Source organism: Engystomops pustulosus, chromosome 4, assembly GCF_040894005.1.
Source record: "Engystomops pustulosus chromosome 4, aEngPut4.maternal, whole genome shotgun sequence".
Classification (NCBI taxonomy): domain Eukaryota; kingdom Metazoa; phylum Chordata; class Amphibia; order Anura; family Leptodactylidae; genus Engystomops; species Engystomops pustulosus.
The window spans coordinates 178,307,365-178,332,153 of record NC_092414.1 but is presented as its reverse complement, the minus strand read 5'-3'; the positions used below and the strand labels follow the sequence as shown (position 1 = coordinate 178,332,153).

At 40.6% G+C, this 24,789-nt stretch overlaps 1 protein-coding gene across 1 annotated transcript; it reads right to left on the bottom strand.

Annotated features, from left to right (window-relative positions):
- Nucleotides 1–1,299: 1,299 nt before the first annotated feature.
- Nucleotides 1,300–24,789, bottom strand: SKOR1 (SKI family transcriptional corepressor 1). Its single transcript, XM_072148716.1, has 9 exons — nt 24,496–24,789; nt 18,901–20,479; nt 14,004–14,103; nt 13,225–13,335; nt 10,244–10,312; nt 10,050–10,124; nt 6,827–6,901; nt 5,987–6,052; nt 1,300–1,878 (listed from the first exon to the last, which is right to left on the bottom strand). Exons 2-9 carry the CDS (start codon nt 20,467–20,469, stop codon nt 1,769–1,771), a joined length of 2,175 nt encoding a protein of 724 aa, XP_072004817.1. The 5' UTR covers nt 20,470–20,479; nt 24,496–24,789; the 3' UTR covers nt 1,300–1,768.

Below are 24,789 nucleotides of genomic sequence, written 5' to 3'. Positions count from 1 at the left end.
CCTTAAAAAAAGATAAATACTGACTATAAATTCTGAATTGTGAATGAGGCCACTTTCACTTTGCAGTTTTTGATTTTAATACCAAAATCTGGAGAGGATCCAAAACAGATAAGAGGTGCAAATTTATTATTTTATACCTCATGTGTATGAATGTTAAACTATTGGCATCACTCAGAGGTGTACCTACAGGGGCATAACTTGAGGGGATGCAGAGGGTACGATCGCAACTGGGCCCAAGAGGCTTAAGGGGCCCATTAGGTGTCACTTTTCAACATAAAAAGTCTACACTAGATACGGGGGCCCGGCACAGACTTTTCATCTGGGGCCCATCAGCTTCAACTTCACGCCACTGTGTACCTAACGAGTAACCAGACCATGCAGCTAGGGGAAGGGGATCCTACTCTGATATTATCCTTTTTCACACCGGTACTTGCTGCATTTTCAGGTAGTCACCACTAGGACAGGGTCAATGCAAAGAGATTTTCACAGCTTCCACTGAACTCAATGGAAGCAGACAGTTTTCTGGTAAACCATACAATAAGAAAAATATAGTTTGATGTATTAAGATCAGCACTTAGGAATGATCTTAGTGCCCCACGTGGGCAGGTGTCGGTTTCAGCTACAGCCTAGGCCAGCGGTGGTGAACCTTTAGAACCTTTCGAGGCTGAATGCCCAAACTACAGTCAGAAGCTCACTTATTCATCATAACATACCGACACAGCAATTTAATTAACAACTGATTGTTCCCTGCCGCAGCACATTCTGGCCTATCCGGGAGACCTTGAGTCACTCAACATGTCTGAAAATCTCTGGGCTGGGGTGATGGCCAGGCTCTCAGTGCCCCCCGTGCCATAGGTTCACCACCACTGACCTAGGTTATGGAGAGCCTGGCTGGTCATGGCATCCCCACCTTGGTCTGTCTTGTTTTCCACAATGGCCTAAAGTCACATTTTCAATAGTCAGAAATTACAACTTCTTCATGCCTTTTAGACAGGATACTGTCCAAATCCATCACTTACTCAAATATGTTCATATAATTTCAATGGTAAATAAAAATTTCCAATCTATTACAACACAAAATGAACCTTATCCTATAACCTCTGATGTACAAATCCAAAATCTGCAGCGAGTTTCATTTATTTAAGAACATTTTTCACTTATACAGAATTTTTGCTTTCCTTTAAAACAAACTGAGTTTTCTGTTTTGTACACAAGTTGGCGGATTTCTCCTTAAAGTGCTGTTATTACATCATCCAAAATACAAAAGATGGTGAAAACAAATATAGAAAATAATTCAAATAACTTAAAAAAATACTGCTTTAATAAGAATCACAGTACATAAATATCCATTGCACGTGGCCACTCTACCACCAATGACCCCTAGTGTAACACTTCTGGTGCCAGAAGGACACCTCCACTGGTTCTACTGAGGTTTAGTGGAAACATACAGAATAAGAAATAAATCGTAAAACAATTAATACATTGGACTTTTTTGCAAGAGTTGTTCATATATATATATATTTATATATATTTATATTATATATAGGTGTTGGATATTCACAAAAGCCTTATATTACATGGTCGATCTGTGGATCATTCCTGGCTCAGATTCCTCAGTGCACAGACATCCTGTTGCTCATTTTACAATATGTACAAGTTCGCCTAATGTCTCAAGGGAAAACCCCAAAAAAAGATGGGTCGCACTTGTGCTTTCTTTCCAGTCAGAGAATGGCTTGCTCTATTCAGAAACTATTCCTCGTTTTGTCTCTCAGGGCGCTGGAGGGTACATCAGTTTCCTTGGAGCCCAGATATAACTAAGGGGAGCGGGGTTAGAAGTCTGAAGGAATAGTTCTCTGTGCAAGGTCTTAGTATCAGCATCTGCAAGATAAAAAATATAGAATAAATATTTCACCAAAACATAGGCTACACATTGTGACTGCAACTAGTGAGGCCCCATTTATATTTCACCATAATGACAGATATATACCGTATTCAGTAAACATTGATCTATTTGGGTCGGCTTTGGTTCCAATATTTTTTTTGGATACCAAGACTAATGTTCCAGACTGCATTCTTACTTTCATGAGTCAATGAACCGCAAAAGATACCAATAGCCTCTATTTATAACACTGAACCGCGATGGATCCTTTATAAGATCAAATGAGCACATTGTGCTTCTATTATTTCCAATACTGAACTAATCTTGCCACCAAAAATACCAAAGAGTCCCAAAGAGGCACTGATCACCAGGCCCGGCGCTATGGGTAGGCAAAGGTGGCAATTGCCAGGGGCCCCCACTTGTAATCGGGCCTCCTGAGCTGCCAGGGGTTAAGTGTGAGAGCCTGCCTGGACTCCGCTGCATTGTACAGACAGGGAGAAGTAAAAGCTGTTGCCTGAGCAACCAGAGCGGAGGAGGGGAAGGCGGAGACACTTCTCTGTAAGCGCGGGACGGGACTTGAGGTCAGACGTCAGGTCATGGTACGTCATTTACATGAAACATCTCGGCCTTACAGACGTCTGCCTGGGATGAGAAAGACCTTATTTCTGTGAGAGGTGGAAAGCTGTTTTAGAGCCAGGAGGTCACCAAGGTTAGAACTAAGTGCTGCCAGGCACAGTGTATGCAGACGCTAGGCTGACTGCACCTTATCTCTCTTTGATGCAGAGATCTTCTTCTCAGATAAGTCTCACTGATTTCCATAAGAAATGAAAATAAAGAAATCCCATGGTATCTCCCTTCAAATAAGAATCAAGCAGATTCTATGAGCTACAGAGGGGTATGGAAATAATAGGTTATGCTTGCCTCTTTCTGGTGCACTGAATGACAGCTGTCACTGAGCCTCTGTATACCAGTTGGCAGTGATAATGTAGCATTGTGTCAGAGAGAAGTGTTTAACGCATGCGTATAAAAATGCATTGCAACAGCTGAAGAGAGATTCGCAAGCGTTAACATTTGCGTTTTGTAAATGCAAGTGTTAACAGCTGTTTAATTAAGCAAATCTCTCTGTTCCAATGCGTTTTTAAACGCATGCGTTAAACACGAAGTGTGAGTGCACCCTGACCTGCTTGTTACTTTCATACCCCCAGGGCTACAGTAAAAAAATAATCCCAGGCAAACCCTTTAATTGATGAATTTTACAAACCACAAAAATGATGCCATCAAACACTACAATTTGTCCAACAACAAACATACCCTCATACACTTACATTGATTACCAAAAAACTAAAATCTGCTTATGCCAGCACCTAAATATTGATCATTTTTGGTTCACATTTTTTGTGTACGAACATCGTATATTTCTGAAATGACATATACACTGTGCATATACATTGACATAATGGGGCACATTTACTTAGAAAGTAAATGTAAAAAACTGCACTAAAAGTGCTTTGCCGTGTATAATGCTGGGTGCGACCAATTCATTAAGAACGTCCGCCAGAAATCATGAATCTGGCGCTTCTCTGCACTGGCCCGACAGAGTTCACCAACTTTCTTGTTGTGCACCTTTAACATAGGACATGCAACACAATTTCCATGTTAAATTTCCATGTTAAATACGGCCCCAAATTTGTGTTGCAAGGTGGCTAGTGCAGCTGCATCACAAAAGATTCACGTGCAACACAAGAAGCCCAGCGTATTGCATCCCAGTGCCCTAATTAAGGACAGTAGCATCACCCCAGACACCCCATCACGTCACACATCACGGCTAACACATGCATTTCAAAACACATTGCACCAACTGGAGATAGATTTCCTAATGAAACAGCTGTGTACATTTACATTTACAGAACGCAACCGTTAACTGGATGTTGACATGTGTGTTAACAGTGTGTTAACACATGTGTTAATGCAATGTTAACATATCTGTTAACGCAAACATTAACAATTGTGTTTTGTAAACACAAGTTTTAACAGCTGTTTGATTAGGAAAATGCAGCTAGTGCAATGAAAGGAAAGGGGACTGATGATATTAGCCCCCTTTCACGGTACAGAATTGGGCAGTCAGTGTGATTCTGCTGATGGTACATGTGCAGAAAATGTCATGTGTACTGACTGGGCTCCTTCCGGCCACTGTGTAAGGCCAATTGATCAGAACATTGCTGCAGTCACGGGACCTTAAGCATGAATGTATTCATTCCAGCAGGTTTTTAGAGGAGGTAACACTCTGAACAGACTTAGAATCTGCAGCACGAGAGGGCGCGATAATGCCTGTACACGTGTCATAGATGCGTTGACATGTATACAGACGTTATCGTGACCTCTGATGCTGCAGATTCTAAATCTGTTCTGAGGCACTACTGATTATTAAAGATTAGCAAATATGTGATCTGTATACATAACTATTGTAGTATGCTGCAGATTGTCTGCATGGCAAATTTGGGCAGAATACGCATCATGTAGTGGTCTTTCATTAGAAAGGTTTATTGCTGTCTCTCTGCAATACTACCTGAAAAATTTTTGGAAGACAAATTCTTAATATTATATATAAAGAAGAGACATGAAGAAGAGATTCCAGAATTTTATTTTGGTGTCTAGTTTAGGGTCTAAATATTTTTGTATTGCTATAGATATCTGGGCATCAAACATTGAAATCCTTTGAAAAGACGTTATTTTCGTTTCGGACAAACAAAGGAGAAAACGAACAAAAATCAAAGACATCACGTCTTTTAAAATTTTAAAACTTAGGGCCCCTACTTGTAATTTTGCCCAGGGCCCCAAAATATCTAGAACCGGCCCTGCTGATCACTAATCTTTAAATCTGTAGAATAAAGTGTTGTAGGTAAAGATCTTTAAATTCACTGTGCCTTAATTTTTTTCCCATTGTTATCTACATCTACAAATACTCTACTATGTATCTCTGAAACTCTGAAACTTTTAAAAATATATTTCTTAGGCGACATTCACACAACCGCATGGGGGACGTATGTACAGCCTCAAGCTTGCGCCGTACATGTGTCCCTGATTGATGGAAATGGCTCCGTACAAGGGAAAAAGATAGGACACGATGGATCGCTATGGAGAGGGAAGTGGACACTCTTCCTCCTCTCCATCACGACTGACGTATGCTCGCCCGGCCGTCAGTGTAGCCTTAGACTTATTTTTCTTGTTGTTATTGATCTCCAAGATGGCTCCCACGCTATGTGACTAAGCTACATATCCCAGCATACCTTTCCTCTGCAATGCCGGTAGTGCTTGTCCACAATAGGCCCCGAGCCGCATCTCACTATGTGAGGAAAGGAGCGCATGATCCCTCCTACGTCCTCCTCTCTCAGTTGTGAGCGAACACGCATTCGGCGCAGGCTCGTTCACAGCTATCACAGGTATCAGCAGGCATGAAAGCTTGCTGGAAAGGTGCCGAGATCACCACGCATGCGCAACAGAATATAGCACTTCGGGCACTGGTCCTTTCCTTGGAAAGGAAAGCATGTCCAAAATTATATATTTTAGATATTTAGAATGCTTGATTACTTCTAATGACATATAAGAAGGCATTTGTACAATGATCCAATAGTGTGCTAGTCATGTGGACCATAGGAGAACCCCATTAACTTTACCTCTGGTCAGTGTAGAGTAATGTATTCAAGAAGTGCAAATACAGCAATCCTATAGTCATGAAGATCTGTCCGCAGAATACAGGCTGCTTCTTACAGAGGTTTGTAATGAAACAAGATCCATGTAAGGCCCATGGCACGCAACTGTGATTGGTCCATGAAAAACGGATTTTACAGGGATAGGGCTGGCACCAATCTGGCCTAAACCCCTTCTTCTAAAGGCAACCATACCATTGTATTGGCTGCTACCATTATATATACAACTTGATAGATTACTCTGTCTCTATGATTTGTAGTGTCTATGTGCAATATACATTCACAAAGAGACCTTCCAATGTGGCACATGTATGTTCAGATCTCATTGTGTCTGTATGCAGTTTTTATGCAGTTTAAATTGCTCCGTGACACACTTTTCTCTTGTCTCCTTTGCTAATACCTTTTAATTTCTGCTGGATGGCATAGCGTGCTTTCCTCTCTTGATCCAGTTCATTACACAAGGTGTCTGGGGAAAGAAAGGAGACTTTAGCTTCTCATGCTCAATGACAGCCTCTTCTCCAAATGCTCAACCCATTCCTTGCCAGTATGGACACTCTTATCTAATATACCTTTTCCAGTCTGATTAAAGGTGTCTAAACTTGTGACCAGTGTAATGGGGGTACTAATGGGCACCATGAGTGCCAACCAATAGTAATGGGGTCATTTCTTACAAATTCTAGAATTCCAAATACAAAAATATGTATTAAACAGTTAAACTGTGTTAACTACATATTCACATCCATATCATTCTTTCCTCTATAATTAAATTAGAAGAATGTCCATGATTATTATCATTATTATACATTAAACACATAACAGATAAAGCACAAGCGCCCGTGTTCTGCAATGTGGAGGAAGTCACCAGCATAGACAAGACGGGGTTAAAACCAGATCAGTTTGTTAGAAGTGAGTTACAGTAAGGACACTGCCTGTGATTTTGCGCTGGGAGGCAGATGGATACGAGTAGAATTAAACACAATCGCAGGCATTAACACGCAGGTAATTTTACGCCTCGATTTTTAATTTAGAAACCCATGCAAATTAGTGTGCAGAGGAGTTCAATCACTGTTTGGTAATGGTGCCTGCAAGGCCTGAGCGAGGCTTGTTTGCTATGTTCAGACTAATCAGAGGATATTAAATAAGAAAAAATAATTGTTGAATTACCTTACATTTAAACCTATGTGACTAGGAGCTGATTGTAAGGAGCGTCAGATGACGGCAGAACCGCGGGAGCGCTTACCTCTGACAATCTGCAGCTGCTGGACCATCTCTTCTCTGTATGCCAACTCCCTCTTCATCTGGTCCTGGAAATTGTCTGGAAAAAAAAAAGAATACAGGGAAATTAAACAAACCCATATTTCCCAAGAAAAACAAGCATTAAGGCTTATTAGTGAAATGGATACAACATTTCCATACAAGCCTCCTGAACTGTTCCAGGCCATCGAGTCTCTACGTTACAGGAGGCATAAAACCATAAGGTCACAACGTAAAGATGATTAGCACCTCTTTCGGGTCATCTTGCCTATGATATTACCAGGGGGGGTGGATGTTTTAATTAAACTCTCCCAGGTTGACTGCTCAAGTCAGGATTTACTTATGATAGAAGTAAGGATAACTGTTTAGTGAGCCTTTCTCCCACTATTATGCTTATTGGCTACTTAACAGTCTCTACAACCGGATTTTTTTAATATTACAATGTCTTTTGCGTGAACAAAATGAAACAACTTTGCAAATAGTATAGTTACAAATTTCCTTCCATTCTGTGTGCAGATCTATGTTACAAACTCAGTGACAAACTACAAACAAACGCTGTGTACTCTGATCCTACAGTCATGCTCCCTTATATCTGTCCTTTACCAAGATCCTTCTGTCTTGCTAACATGGAAGGGTCCTGAGAATTAGAGGAGGGGGGGAGGCATTTATTAATTTGGGCACAGAAAGTGTGCCATCATTTTCAGTGTGATTTAAGTTTGTGATGCAAGGGGTTACGGATTTGGCGCACAAACAAAAAGATCTGCCTCCACATTCAAGAAGGTGAAATAGAACTCCCTAGACTTGCTTTTAGCTGCCACAAATTGCGTCACAAAACTAGTCAAAAAATAGAAGCGCCCGAAAAGTGTCGGCTTCACAAGCGACAACACAATTTTGCGCCCAAAAACAGAACAAGCCGCAAGTGTTGGAAAAGCGCCAAGATTGTGGCGGCGCTTCATAAATAAGGCGCAAGAGGCAGTAAGGGAACAAAAACAAGTTCCGCCAATTTTACGATTGAAAGTCGATAATAAATGCCCCCCAAAGAGTAGAGTATGATAGGATCAGAGTACAAATTTAGAGTAAAAGTTTACTACTTATTAGAGCTATTATTATAATGATGTACAGTTTACAGCAATTTTATGGCGCCATGATCTTGTATGTAACAAGGCTTGTGCACATTTGGCAATTAATGTCATCTGTATCTTAATTCAAACCATAGTGACAATAACTGGGTAGGGGATATGCAAAAAAAAAATAAAAAAGGCATATCTGACAGTAGGTATTGCTGCCCATTATTAGATAGCATTGGCAACACTGGATGTACTATTAAAAACCCTAATATTGATGGTATTTTTAATAGCAGCCAAATATTACTGTATTCACTCTGTTACCAGGAAAACACACATACAGATTTACAGGTCTGAGTGGACGGATTGTAGCCCAGGCCACACTGATCAATACTCTCCCTACTAGATAGCATAAAACGGTGAATTCTGCTAGCCATAATGTTTTAACACAACAAGATGGAAACCTCAATGAAGAGATCCTCCAAGTACTTGGAACCAAACACATCAGAACCACTTGAAATCAGGTGTGTTTTTGTTGTGGCTGACCAGCACTTAACCTTTGTGCTACAGACTTTAAAGGACATCTACCACCAGGATGAAGGATTGTAAACCAAGTACAATGACATAATGGTGTGTCCCCCCTCTGGCAGGATCTGCTGTTCTTTAAAGGGAACCTACCACCACAATTCTACCCATAAAGGTAGATCGGGTGGTAGGTGGATGTTAGAGCTAATCCTCACGTCCCCGCTAACTTTTGGTACACTTTATTGAGCTAATATGTAAATTTCGTTATGCGGCTACTGGGGCGTGGAGTAGCCGGGCACGAGGCTACACAGCGCGGCTACTCCACGCCCCAGTAGCCACGTTACTCCTCCTACCCTGTTGCGTGCGGCGCGCAGCTCCTCGTAGCTGCGCACCCTCATCCGTCATGATGGCGTTCTGCGCATGCGCAGAACGCCGGCCAGCGGCTGAGCAGCTCCAAGGCCGGAGCTACTGCGCATGCGCAGTAGCCGGCTTGTCGGACGAGGGCGCGCAGCTACGAGGGCGCGCAGCTACGAGGAGCTGCGCGCCGCATGCAACAGGGTAGGAGGAGTAATGTGGCTACTGGGGCGTGGAGTAGCCGCGCTGGGTAGCCTCGTGCCCGGCTACTCCACGTCCCAGTAGCCGCATAACGAAATTTACATATTAATTCAATAAAGTGTACCAAAAGTTAGCGGGGACGGGAGGATTAGCTCTAAAAAGAGCTATCCTCACATCCCTTACATCCTCCTACCACCCGATCTACCTTTATAGGTAGAATCGTGGTGGTAGGTTCTCTTTAAGCTTCTTATTCCCTGGTTTTTCCCAACAAAAAAAAAGATTTTTTAATATTATGTAAATGTCAGTGTGCTTGGTTTACAATCCTTCATCCTGGTGGCAGATGTCCTTTAAGAGATGCGGGTGAAAACAATAATTTACAACTTGTTTTACAAGTAACTTGTAATGGGATGAAATTTGTTTAGACCCTTATCCATATTGCTTCTACCTTAGGGGAACAGCCGATGACTTCACACATAATGCAGATTTACCACAAAATGCTTGCATAACTTGCACCACAAAACTCTCCTACATTCTGCACACTATATTTATTATAGACAAATGTAATAACTTTACTGATACAGAGGAACGGCTCAGTGGTATGGCTTTGTGGGAAAAGTGCGGGTTAGAATTTAACCTAAAATTTGGTACATCTTTCTTACAAACCCCAATAAAAGCTTGAATATGTGTGCGTTAGAAACTTTTTCTCGGGTTTGCAAAATACACGTTAAAAAAATACATATTAGCAAAATACTAAATACATATTAGTAGGTAAATACACATTAGCAGGTGAAGTTTAATAAACAATTAAATCACAAGTTTTCTATTGGGAAAAAATGTATTTGCATAATTTACATACATTTTTTTAAAGTTCAACTATTTTGGCACATTCAGTCACAAAATGCATGGCAATAAAAATCTTTTCATATTATTTGTGCACAATTCTGGGGAAAAAAGGTGCAAACTTATTGATAAACCTTTGATACATAACACCAGTTACCACCACTGAATAGTAGAAATATTAAGAAGAGCAGGGACAGATTTCCCATATTAACAGGGTCTACATACCTTTTAGGCTTTGAAATTCCCTTTCCAGCTTTTTCCTCAGATCCATCTGTTCTACTAACAATTTCTGCAGCTCATCTGTAGGATAACAATGAGTTAGAGCCGACAGATACAACCATACATAGGAAGTCTGAATACTGGCATTACTATATATATATATATATATATATATATAGCTGTATAACAACCGCACTAACCTTTCGCCATGTTCTCAATGTCTTTTTCTACAAACTGGGTCCCGGTGACATCGATTGGACTGTCTTCCCCTGTTTGTGATAAGCAAGAAGAGTAAGACTAATGCTGGCTATAAAAATCACCTTTATGATCCACATAATATTACATGGAAGACAAGAACCAATGTAATTGTATCCTGCAGCATATAATAAAACACAATATTCCCTCTTCAATTCTTGCGGTGCATATTAAGTGGAAGCTATAGCGACTTAAAATAACTGTCTGGACTGATTAACATGGATGTGAATAGGGATTTGTCCCAGATCCCGGATATGGGAAAAATACAATAAAGCATTATTTAATCTGTTAACATTTATAGCTACATAGTAATACAATGAGGTTACATGCAGAACCACTGCAGAAATAAGGATCAGGGTTATAATCGATCCATGTATCTATATCAACTCTTGGTACAACATATCATTTACATTAGTCCTGTCCCCAATGGGGCTCACAGACTTGTTCTTCATCTCAGACATACAAGCTTGGGTTAATTTAATAGGAAACTAAATACCGTTAACCTAAGCACGATTTTAAGATGCAGAAGGAATCCTAATGAACCCATTCGAACTCGTGCATTGGGTCCAGTAAATAGGAGCGGTGTGCTGCGACCCTAAACCCAATACCTACTGTGCTCAATTACTAATATTGTACTAGAGGGATATAGATATAGGATGATGGGTGTCTCACTACATCTACCATTTACAGTATGTGTCTGCCATAGGGAGCTAGTACACTGCCCTCCTTAAATAGGAATCAATGTATTTGTTGACTACAAAAGTAAGCAATTAAACACAGGGATTATCATAGACATACAAAATGTTCTTTTCTTTCCTATACAAACGTGCTGCAAATTTACATTGCAAGCCCAGACACATCTGCAGCATATTCACCTATAGTTATAGAACTAAGCCGTAAGAGCACAGTGAAGATGTGTTAGTTTATAGAGTAATACACAAAAACCAAGCCCCCTGAGAGGAGTAGCATAACCCCCATTGTTAGTACCATGGAATATATATCTCATTTGCATTGCCTGTCGGAGCACAGTAATCGAAATACTACCACTATCTAACGCTATGACTAAGGGTGAATTCACACAGGTGTGTGCGTTGTGTGTCTATTCCATGCAGTCTCCGTTTTTTGTCTACATTATGTCTGTGATGCTTAGGGAAATGGGATGCTTGTCCCATTTTTTTCCACTTCCGAATAAAACAACTGAAGGCTTTAACATTGGCTAGAAAACATAACACCTGCTTTCCCAGCATCATCAGTGAATAAAAAAGGGACTAGTCATCTTTTTTTTTGCAGATTCATAGACTTCTATTGCGTTCCATGATCCGCATCCATGAAAACAATAGGACAGTTTTCAAAAAAAAAATTTCACAGACTACAGATCAGTGGAAATCTGAAAACACCCATTGAAAACAATGGTTCAGTGAGGCACCCGTGAAAATCGCTGATGTAAAAAACAATGGCAGTGTGAAAGAGCCCTTAGACAGTGAACATTTCCTAATTCTACATCAAATCAGTCATAATTGATCACGATTACCATTGTAGTCATAGCAATTATTGTTAATTGTCATATAACAGCTTGTTAATGAGAACTGCAATGTCATAGTGTGGTGATTAATATGTCACTTCTTCTTATGGCCATCATTCAATTTGACGTCATGCAAGGATTTCCTTCAGTACAGACAGCTATGACACGGCCCTGAGTCTAATACGTTCTGTATTTACAAAAAAATAATAATAATAATAAAACTGTGAATGATAGAACCAAAAATCAGGAGAATACCCCAAAAATCTGTTAAAAGGCAACTATGGAGTTTATATGTTTCAGTGAGTTTCTTCCCACACTCCAAATACATCTGGAATTTAGATTCTGAGCCCCCAATAAGTGATGTCAATCTCTCTACAGCAACATGGAATAAACTACTGCTATATTCATTGATAAAATAAATGATAATACTGCCTTGTTACATAAACCACAAAATTCTGAAAAATCTCATCTGAAAAATGGAATTAAAAAAAACTTCCAATCCAATATACAAAATCATATAAAAATATTCTACAAATGTAACTATTTCTAACTAATAGGGAGATAAACCATATCCTAAAACTCTAACAATGTCAGACAAGATCTGACTACTAACGCGAACACCGGTGATGTGATACAGACATTTGGGGACAGAAGACGAGTGAAAAGTTCCAAAATTTCCAACGGTAACAAATGCCTTCTAATATCTAGTGCATAGCGAAAATACTATTTATAAACTCTGGCTATAAACCTTGTAATAAAGACTCATTAATAAATAAACATGGAAGAAAATAATCAATTTTTTTTTTTTCTTTCGTTTTATTATATTAGTACATTACAAAAGATGACAAATTTGACAATCGGAGTTTCCATCAGAGTCTATAGAGATCACAATATATTGAGACTGTGGTTTTTTTTTTTCATCAGTGTTTCCGCTTCTTAAGTCAATTGTTTCTGATACTGTAAATTTTTAATACCAAATCGAAGGGAAATGACTGGAGCAGACTCCCCGGTCTAGACCTAGTATGTTATTGTAAGCAAAGTCCAATAGGTGCAGAAATGTCTTGTAGAAATTGGCACGCTCAAGTCAGATCCATATTCCCATGAAAGGTTATTCTTTAAACAATTGAGTTAGTTATTTAAATATTTATCCGGTGAAAGCTGGAGGGGACAAGCTGTTTTACTGCTGATTTAAATCTCCTCCTATCGATTGTGAATAAGAAGTGCCAAAGATGTATTATTAATGTGGGCATTAAACAGGAAGATGGGGTAATGCGCACATTTTATGGGACTGGTAGGTAGAGCGCACACTGCTCATTTATTCGACAAGTGGGATAGGAACATTCGCAACGTGTGAGGATGTTACATTAGCGAAATATATGGCATGGGGCCAGAGATAGCACCTACCTCTGTCAGTGTGTGCGGGACTCGGGTGAGATATATGACTCCTTTGGTCTTGGAATGACTTCCTGCTTTCCAGATCCTCAGCAGTTGAATGACTGTCTTCTGAATCTTGCTCTAAAAAGCAATAAACAAGGTTTTAACTACAAGCGAACAGACAATATACATCTGACCTATATAAAACTACTAGCAATTACTTTACACTCTGATACTTGGCCCTGGATCTCTGGAATACAAACCAGTGACATTTTGATGAAGGGCTGACTACAATGTACAGATAATGCATGCACAATTATGACTAATTATTAGAAATGTTTGGATTGTGTAGTGGGATATACTAGCACACCGCAACCATCTGGCAGGAAAATATTTATCCAAATACATCTCCACGAGTGATGGGAATAGATGCAGAGATTACTGCTACAAATGCTCTGTGTTAGTCATTTCGGGATGAAAGTTGGTGTATCTGCGGTTTCTCTCTCGTAAAAGGATCATCTAGAAGACAGGACATTGTTCTTCATGAAATTCCCGCTATAACCTTTAAGGAAACGCCAAAATGATCCTTCACAGATTTTACTGCCACCAACGTACACATTAGTTCAGCATCATCTATGTCCAAGGTCAAGACTGGCGGCCAGGAAAGGTGTACGCCCCTCACCCTAAACGCATCGGGTTCTGCCAGCTGGCTAAACATCCATCCCTTTCCTATGTTGTATGGCTTTGTGTACACTTTGCATCATGGAAGACAAGATTGGCCATGCATCCAAGCAGTCTCTTATACTTACCATTTGGGTCTAGGCTGCAGAGATAAGATGTTGGGAGGCTTTGATGTGGGGTGCTTGCCTTTAATGTCTGAGGAGCTTCTGCCATCGGTTTTGTGTACACCTGCAGGAGAAAAGACGACATATTGTAATTTTATTATAGCCCAGGTTCTATCATTGCTCAAACATAAGCATGACACCGCAACAAAACAATGTTATGACTGGTTACTAAAGTATGTGTCTTCAGCATCTCTTCTGGCTTGCCACTAAAGCTGACGATCATAAGCACTAGCTTAGACAATCCGTGTCTCCTGATGGAGGCACCTTCTAGAGTACAATGTGGCCAATGGATATTTACTACAAAGAAATCTAAAATAAAATATTGTGCACTGAATGATCCCCATACCCTAACATCTGAAATAAAATCTGTGACTTAGTAAGGAAGACCTTATGATTGAGATCAGTGGTATACGCCTTTGTTATTGGCGCTTAGTGATACATATGTTTGGAGCAGCGTCAACAACGCATCAAGCAGGCTGCTAGATATTGCAATTATGTAGCCATGATGGTTCTGAGAATTCTTAACTGATCCAAATTGTTACGCGATTGTATTTGTTACGTGATTTGTTCATGCTCCATCTTCCTGTATGGGATATGTTGGCACTTGCCCTCTATCTCCTAGACTTACAGGAATAGTTGTAGAGTTTATAAGAGTTGGTGTCGCGGTACTGGGAAGCGGTACGCTGTGGTAGTCTTAGTTTCTGAAAAGATGTCCATCTGTGTAATATTCTACCACACCAGATCCATACAGTTAGATACGGAAGGTGATAACATAATAGGAAATGTAATAAATGGATTGGGCTGAGAAAGTTTTGCTCCTTGCCCTAGCAGATAGTCCACAGACGGCACCTTCCACTTCTCCAGGATATCACGCACCTTTGTTCCATGATCAGGCAGATGTAAATAATACAAGATCTTAAAGAGGACAAGCATTTTATTATATATAATTATCAGTGCTTCAGAGCAAATTGCCCACATTAGAAGAGGGCCAATATGCACAGTCTCTTCAAAGGTACGCGGCAGCCTCCAAGCATGAAAGGACTTTCTCTAATCAGGATAATTAACTCTATGTTAATGTGCTTACATAGAAACTTACAGGTGTTCTGAGTCTAGGGGGGGAGCGGGATACACAAAGCAGGATTAAGCTCCTGGGGTCTCGCTGTATACTTCCAAGGTAAATGTTATGGTCTGTAATTATCCCCTCTTCAGAACTGAACAGATACAATTACAAACAAAACAGCAGTGATGAAAAAGCAATAACTAATAATGCAGAGTACGTGATAGTTGTATGAGGATTGTAAAAGACGAGACATAAGATTCTATGCCAGTATGGGGGACAGAGCACAATACAGGAATAATTGATACTTGGTAATTGTGCCGACCTATACGATTTATTCCAGTACAATTCTCGCTGTTTTCCATTATTTTTACAGAACACAGCACAATATTGGTGTCTGCTTTGTGCTTTGTATATGTTACCCTCAAGAGCCTGCTGACACTATATACAACATCAGAGAGAGAGCGAACATTGCCCCCTTCTGGTGGGTTATATACCAATCACAGCACGTACAATGACCCATCTGTGAGAGTCAGCTATAAACATCAGTGATTGTCCGTAGCAGATCTTATAGCACCTTAGTCCATATAAAACCATATAAGTCATACTGATGGGCTATATACCAATCATACTACATGATGTATAGTCACATAGAAATGAAATAGTACAAAGAAAGAGAACACTGCACCCTGCTGGTGGGGCATATCATAGTTATAAATTCATAATTTATCATTACTATTATTATCATTATTAATTCTACTTGCTCAATACTGTAACAAGATTGACAAAATATGATAAAGGATAAGATACACAATGATAAACCCTCCATAATGATCAGCCTCTATATTTTGCATTGTTATTGAACCACAATCTCAGATTTGTCCAGTTCTTATACAGTATAATCATGGCCATAACCAAGCCCAATAAATTCTCAATTCACATTTCCACTGGTCCTAAAGATCGTTATCATCAACTACAATGCTAAGATTATGGCTCCTGCCTCCAAATATCAGAATTGTAGTCACCTCTATACATAGCTATCTATATATACTGTATATTAGACACCTGGTCCAATAAATATTGGACACTAGTGAATCAATGCAGGTATAATGTGTATATTAGCCGAGCTATAGTCCAAAAAAATTGCTTCCTTCCCCTTATAGCGCTCTACACACAGGCCATAAAGATGGATGGCCACCCACCATCCACATTGCCAATCACAATATTGTGAACCATAGAATACCCCAAGGTAACTAACCCAACTACAGAAGTACATGGAACACGGACCCAGGTGCCCTTGGGGGCCCAGCAGCTGGTCTGCCTCATTAGAAGGTAGCGGAGTACTCCAAACCCACAAGGCCATAGATAGTAAGTGGTGGCTCTGTGACCAGACAAACACAAAGGGTAATCTCATGGGGCAGATTTGTTGCAGAAATGTCTGCGACCGAAAAATAGTTTTTGTTTTGGCAGAAACGTCATGGATTACTGTAAATTCCATTTAGAAGAATGGGACAGGGGCCAAACATTCTGCATCTATAATGTGTGATAGAGACCCTCATATGTCACACGGACTCATCCCATCATGAAAGATCTAATAAGATCTAACAAACATACACACAGGATACATAGTGGGCAAACCAGCTGATTCTCTTGTAGCATATAAGTGGGAGAAGAAGAATGGGGTAAAAGTAAAACCTTTACTATCCATAGTCAGGAATGTAGTCAGGAACGATAGCGGTACAAAAAAATAGCGAGCAACGATGACCAACCCATCCATACATGTATGTGTCGCCATGACACGGCTATAGTGTCTGTGCCCTATATATAGCTAAATATTCTATAATGAGGGTATGGGAAACAATGCAAGTGTCAGACTGTACTCTGTGTGTAACTGTATGTCTGCTCATATGTCACAGGTATATAATACACCTTGTATGGCACATGTACTTTAAGTGCTATGTTTTAGCCTGTCTGTTGAGCATGGATGGTGTATTGTGTGGTTGTGCCAGGTCTATACTATTATGTTTATTTTACCAAAACATTTATGTAAATCCTGTACAGGTTGCATGTATGTTACCTGCGTGCTCTGTGCACCACATGCATGTTGCACGGGTGGGTTCCCCCTGTTCTATATATATCTTTCCTGATTAAGTTTTATGTGTAAATTCTACTTGAATGTAATTTACGTATAAAACATGAATGATGTATGTGCATATTCTAAATGTAGATTGTGCATTCCATGCCATGTTCTTTGTGCTCTACAGTCTAGTCTATGTATGATTTACATTCATGTTTATGTTCATTATCTGTGTTCTGCTTCTATCTTTCTGTTGTATATTTTGTGTTTACACATGTACCAAATGTATCTATTCTATATGTGCCACATGTAAATATGATTTGTATATTTTATGTATATATTTATATATTCTACTTCTCCCTATGGCTCTGTATGTAGCAGTAATAATATGTGTCCCTGTGTAATTTCATGTGCATTAAATGTGTATTTATAATTTATATCTATGTTAATTTTTGTTTATAAGTATATAAGTTAGTAAATGTCTCTTATGTGTGTGTTTACTGCTGTATATATGCATATTCTAGATGTTCGATGTGTATGTAACATGACTATTGTATATGGATGTTACATGTGTTGTGTGTGATATGTATGTTCTGTGTGTAGGTAACATATATAATGTATATGACTGTAACATGAATGTTGTATATGTATGTAACATATGTGTTGTGTATGACATGTATGTTCTGTGTAAGTGACTGTTGTATATGGATGTGACATGTGTGTTGTATATGGATGTGACATGTGTGTTGTATATGGATGTGACATGTGTGTTGTATATGGATGTGACATGTGTGTTGTATATGGATGTGACATGTGTGTTGTATATGGATGTGACATGTGTGTTGTATATGGATGTGACATGTGTGTTGTATATGGATGTGACATGTGTGTTGTATATGGATGTGACATGTGTGTTGTATATGGATGTGACATGTGTGTTGTATATGGATGTGACATGTGTGTTGTATATGGATGTGACATGTGTGTTGTATATGGATGTGACATGTGTGTTGTATATGGATGTGACATGTGTGTTGTATATGGATGTGACATGTGTGTTGTATATGGATGTGACATGTGTGTTGTATATGGATGTGACATGTGTGTTGTATATGGATGTGACATGTGTGTTGTATATGGATGTGACATGTGTGTTGTATATGGATGTGACATGTGTGCTGTATATGGATGTGACATGTGTGCTGTATATGGATGTGACATGTGTGCTGTATATGGATGTGACATGTGTGTTGTATATGGATGTGACGTGTGTTGTTAGGATATGCATGTTGTATATGACTGTGACATATGTGTTGTATAGGATATGCATGTTGTATATGAATGTGACGTGTGCTGTATATGACTGTGACATATGTGTTGTATAGGATATGGATGTTGTATATGGATGTGACATGTGTGTTGTATATGGATGTGACATGTGTGTTGTATATGGATGTGACATGTGTGTTGTATATGGATGTGACATGTGTGCTGTATATGGATGTGACATGTGTGTTGTTAGGATATGCATGTTGTATATGACTGTGACATATGTGTTGTATAGGATATGCATGTTGTATATGAATGTGACGTGTGCTGTATATGACTGTGACATATGTGTTGTATAGGATATGGATGTTGTATATGGATGTGACATGTATATTGTATATGACTGTGACATATATGTTGTGTGTGACATGTGTGTTGTATATGGATGATCCTCTTACCTCGTAGCCTCCGGTGCTCCTGGGGCTGTCCCCCGGGCTGTGCTCCCTCCTGTCCTCGGTGTCTCGGGCTGATGCCGGGGATGAGGCGCTGGAGCATGGCCCCGGTGCTCCGCTCCCTCCTCTCTCCTCCTCGGGGAAGCGGCTGGACTCCACGTCTACTTCGGGCTCGTCCGCGGTGTCGGGTCCGGGGGAGGCGGAGCGGTAGCTGGAGGTGTCGCTCAGCAGGTCGGGGGAGCTGTATCCCGGGGGGCGGCTGGGCCCGTACACTTCCCGGCTCCCGTATAACTTGGCCAGACTCTCTGCGGCCTTCACCACGGGCCTGAAGGCGGAGATGTAGCGCAGCTTCCTGGGAGTGAGCGCCTCGTCCCCGGACCTGTCCTCGTCTCTGCTCGGGGGCGGCTCCTCCTGGGCGTCCGCGCTGCTCTCCGGCTCCTCCGCCTCCCCCGCGGTTTTGCCGGCCGCCTGCTGCTGGGATAAGCCGGGGTAGGGGGGCACCGGGAGCGCGCCGGCTGCCGGCCAGAAGACGGGGAAGGGTGGGTACACCGAGTCCTTAGAAGCGGGGGCTGCGGGCCAGAAGACCCCGGGCAGGGCCCCCTTCTCCCCCAGGCCGCCGTCGTCTTTCTTGGCGCACAGCCCAAAGGCCGGGAAGCCGTAGGGCGGCGGGGGGAAGAGCGGCGGTGTCATCTTATGCAGGACCCCGGAGAAGCTCTTGCTGGGCACCGGGATGAGGGGGAAGCTCCGCGCCGCCTGCTCCTCGTCCCCCCGCAGGCTCTTGGCTGGCGGCGGGGGCGGCGGCGGGGGCAGCTCCAGGTGCTGGCGGGCAGAGCCCCCGCCGCTGCTGCTGGAGGCCGGGGAGGGGAAGGCTCTCTTGCGGGTGCCGCCGTTGAACATGGCCTTGACGTCCTCCCAGGAGTGCGCCAGGTCGTCGGAGGCGGAGGGGTCGCTGAGCCGCAGGTGCCGCCTCCAGCTGTTGAAGTTGGCCGCGTCGGGCTGCGTGTACTTGGAGTCCGGGGCGCGGTGCGAGTGGAAGATGAACTTGTTGGGGGAGAAGTAGAGGCCGCAGTAGCCGCACTTGATGCACTTGGCCCGGGAGCTGTTGTAGCGGGCGGGGATGAAGCTGCCCCGGCAGCCCCACGCGCACTCGTGCACCACGTCGAAGGCGAAGTTCTCGGGCAGCTTGGGCGGCCGGTGCTCCCCCAGGAAGGACTTGCACAGGCGCTCGGCCTCCCGCTTGGTGATCATCCCGCAGCGGCGGGACGAGATGGGCATGGCCCCGGCCCGGCGCAGGATCTCCAGCTGCACCGGGGTGCACTGCACGCACGTGATGCCCAGCGCCACCCGCCGGTTGTGGATCTCGTTGTAGCTGTAGCTCTTGAGCAGAGTGTTGGAGATCTGCGCCAGGCACAGGCGCTCCTGCCCGTCTATCACCAGGGACACGATGGGCACCCCGTACAGGGACGTCTCCCCCACCTGGTTAGGCTTCAGGGAGGAGAAGGGCGCGCTCTCCCCGCCGGGGGGCTTAGTGCTGGGCGACGAGACGGGCGATCTCTGGGCGCTCATCCCATCCATGGCGTCTCCCCTGCAAGATACAACACCGGGGGACATGTCACTATCATATGTAATACACCAGCGATATATGGTCAGACACATCTATACAGTATAATAATCAGACTCATCTGTAATATACATTGTAATGACCAGACACATCTGTAATATACTGTATAAATGACATACACATCTGTAATATACTGTATAATAACCAGACACATCTGTAATATACAGTAGAATGACCAGACACATCTGTAGTATACAGTATAATAGCCAGACTCATCTGTAATATACAGAAGAATGACCAGACACATCTGTAATATACTGTATAATAGCCAAACACATCTGTAGTATACAGTATGATAGCCAGACACATCTGTAATATGTAGTATAATAGCCAGACACATCTGTAATATGTAGTATAATAGCCAGAAACATCTGTAATATACAGTATAATAGCCAGACACATCTGTAATATGTAGTATAATAGCCAGACACATCTGTAATATGTAGTATAATAGCCAGAAACATCTGTAATATACAGTATAATAGCCAGACACATCTGTAATATGTAGTATAATAGCCAGAAACATCTGTAATATACAGTATAATAGCCAGACACATCTGTAATATACTATATAATAGCCAGACACATCTGTAGTATACAGTATAATAGCCAGACACATCTGTATAAAGACAATAGATATTGTAATGTGTGTGTATAAATATATATATATATATATATATATATATATATATATATGTATATATATAATCAAAAAGAAGTCCACAGCAGCACAGTGCCAAAAAAAACTCTAATAAGGGGGGGGGGGTGCATAAGCTTCAGAGTCCCACTAAAAAACTCAAATGCGTATACTTTCCAAACAATAAAGCAGCACTCCAGGTTTCAAATGAATAGAGGAAGGATTTTATTCCAAAATAGCGGAGGTCGCCTATTCACTTGGAACTGGAGTGCTGCTTTATGTTTTGGAAAGTATATATATAATTTTTATTTTGAATATATATTTAAATAATTCGACACACATTTACTTTAAATACTAATGAATAGTGTTACTATCATTTTCGTTAGTTCTTTCCTATATTTTTGTATACATTAATTATATATACAGAAATTCTGAAAATGCGGATGACACCTTTTTCTGTGAGATATTTCCTCTCTATTAGTAAAATTCCCCATAACTTTGTGATGTATAAAGAAAACACAGGAATACACCGTGCATTTCCAGGCTGCCTTGGAAGGGAACAGTGCGACCATAATATAGGAAGAATCTCCTGGTAGTAGTTTAGAATTAATATTATATATTATGGAGGAGGATTTGGTTTAATTACATGGAATATGATATTTACGCAAATTTTTTAGATTTTATAATATATATATATATATATATATATATATATATATATATATATGATTTTTTTTATTTTTTACATTTTTTTGCCCTGTGAGAGAGCGATAGGTAATAGATAGGAGTTGGAATAATATGAAATAGATAAATAGATCTATTTGGAATCATCTGAATTTAGCTCCGCTCCATAGGTGTAGCATTATATATGTAGCATTATTATTATATACAGCTGATAGTGGACACGTGCGGTAATAACCTGTGCTCAATTTTATAGCCTGAGCCTTCATCCTCTTTGAACTGTTGCTGATTGTAAGCTCTTAGGATCAGATCCCATCTCTAATAATAAATGGAGGATTTATAGTCCTATTTCTAGTAGTATTTTCTTGCCCCTGGTGTAATACAGAGAACAGTCCGGATGTTATATAAATAATAAATGACTGGAGTATATAGTACAGACATGTGAGCAGGGCTATAATCACAGCCTTATAGTGTATAGAAGAATCTACACACAAAGGATCCAGGATCAGGTGTAGTCAGCTGAAAGTCACAGTGACAGATATCATCTACTGTAGAATACACCTGATGTGCTGAAGAACCGCTGGGTCCTGTTCACACTGATGTACAGCCCTGTGTTGTAAATCCTGCCTGAACTCAGTATAAATGTTGGGAAAATATAACCCAAGAGCTGTCATGTGGATGTCCTCCATAGTCAAACATATATAGCGAATATGTATAGTGCTAGGAATTATGTTCATATACATTTTGTAGCATATTCATAGCTGTGTGATCAGTTTTCTTTAAATAGATATATAATATGTATATGTGTGTGTGTGTAGGAGCAGAGAACATAAGAGGTGACAGTGACATATGTAAATAACCAAAAATGCCCACTGTAATAAGAACAATGTTAATAGAAAAACATCTGTATGCAATACATGTATGTAAATGTATGTGATGTGTAGTTGATTTCCCTGCGTGTAAAGTCAATGAAGTTTGTGTTGCATGTGTTATAGATGAGTCTGTAGTGTCATTCACATTTGTTGTGCATATTTATCTTTTGTATTGTGTGTTTAGATCATGTATGTTGTGTATGCCTAATAAAGTATATGCAAGGAAAGTAAGCTAACAAATTGTATACATTAAATAATGTTGAAATAATGTAAATAAAATAAAAAAGGTGTTGTTTATATTTAACAAGGATGTGTTCTGCACATTATATAGACACAACATACATGACCTGGTGAATATTATCATGTAATATTTTCTGTGTGTATATAACAATGTTTGTATGGTATAAAAGTCGCATGCGGTTTTGTTCTTCTCTATTTGGCAGTGGACTATTTTTCTAAGTTCTGATGAAAAGATCCGATTCACACAAGTGATATCAAAGTGAAAGGTTTTCAAATATTTTCCTTAAAATATATAGACATCCTATTAATTTATTTTGCAACATATTAATTTTGTGTCAGTTAAGGCAGGATAACCCCCCCCCCCCCCAATTAAAAAAAAAAATAAGCATGTGATACTTATACGTCCTACAAATAAAAGTATAGATAAATACATTCCTTGTTCAAATTGGTTTGGACAAGGAATCTGGATCAATCATGCAAAAAGAAAAAAAAAATGTGTATGATCCTAAACCATCGATGATATAAACTGCCGGTAATCTCTCCGACTACATAGGTCGGGTATCCTCTCTATACTCTTCTTTTCCATTGCATCCTATTACTGAGACCTAAGTACAGCTACTAAGTCATACAAGCATCACATAAGCCACAGTGCAACATCACCTTCCATCCAGCACTGTGTATAGCCCCTGTTTATTGTATATATACAGTCCATACACAGGCTTCTCTCCCAGGACAATGTATGTATCCTGTCCATTCACACAACCCTATGACCTGAATGTGAATTATCCTTGCACCACAATAACACAGAGCATCTGCTCCAAATGCTCTCCTGCTCCCATGTCCCAAAAGAACAGCCTCTATATCTTACCATTCTTAATATGTATCTGCTATCGCAAATTATTATTTATTATAAGGTGCTATTCCAATATATTATGCAGATACTAGACAATTTGCTTATCTTGTATATTTATAATTCTATATGTAACCACTGACTATTATTAGCTCTACTGTAGAAATATTTTTTCGTTTTTAAACAACTGAATACGAACAAATATTCGAAATATTCCTGCATTAATAGAAGCATTTCATGTGGATCCTTAAATATTTATTCTCTCTCATAATCCTTTTTGGGCTTTTGTAAATCCAGCTCTTGGTCTTTGGGTAAAGTCTTGACATGGGATAATCCAGGGGCAGATTAGTTTATTTAACTGTACCAATTGTACAAGTCGTGCACACAGAAAGAGGCTTATCCTAAAGAGATCACCTAATGAAGGGGATTGCATTGTAATTACACAGAATAAGAAGATGGGGAGCAGCATTCCTGAAAATAGAGGGTGTCCTCTGTCTACCCTGACTTATATACATCCAAAATTATAGCGGAGTGATCCCTGGATCTGGATTTAGTTATCGCAACTTATGAGTGCAAGACACAATTGTATATAGCTATATGATATAGATACAACATCGTTATATAGTTGGATAGATAAGAGAAAGATAGGAGATAGATGGCATTACATAGACTGCTATGTTAGGCTTGTAGAGTTACTCACCCTCTTGCGCTGTGGGTTGCTGCTATCTCCTCCAGTTTAGTAGCTTGCTCTTGTACTGTACCCTACTTATGGGCTCTGAGGCTGGCAGGACATGGAGGCTGAAGCTGGCACCATGGGCTTGGGGTCCACACTGAGGATGCAGCTGATCTGAGTGCTCCCAGTGATCCAGTGACAGCTACAATAATAGGGAGGCGACTCCACTTAGCAGTGACATGTTCCCATTAACCCCTTGTGTGTAGCACAGCCCTGCCTGGTGGGCTCCTTCCTCCAAGAGAGTGAGATGTGCAGAAGATA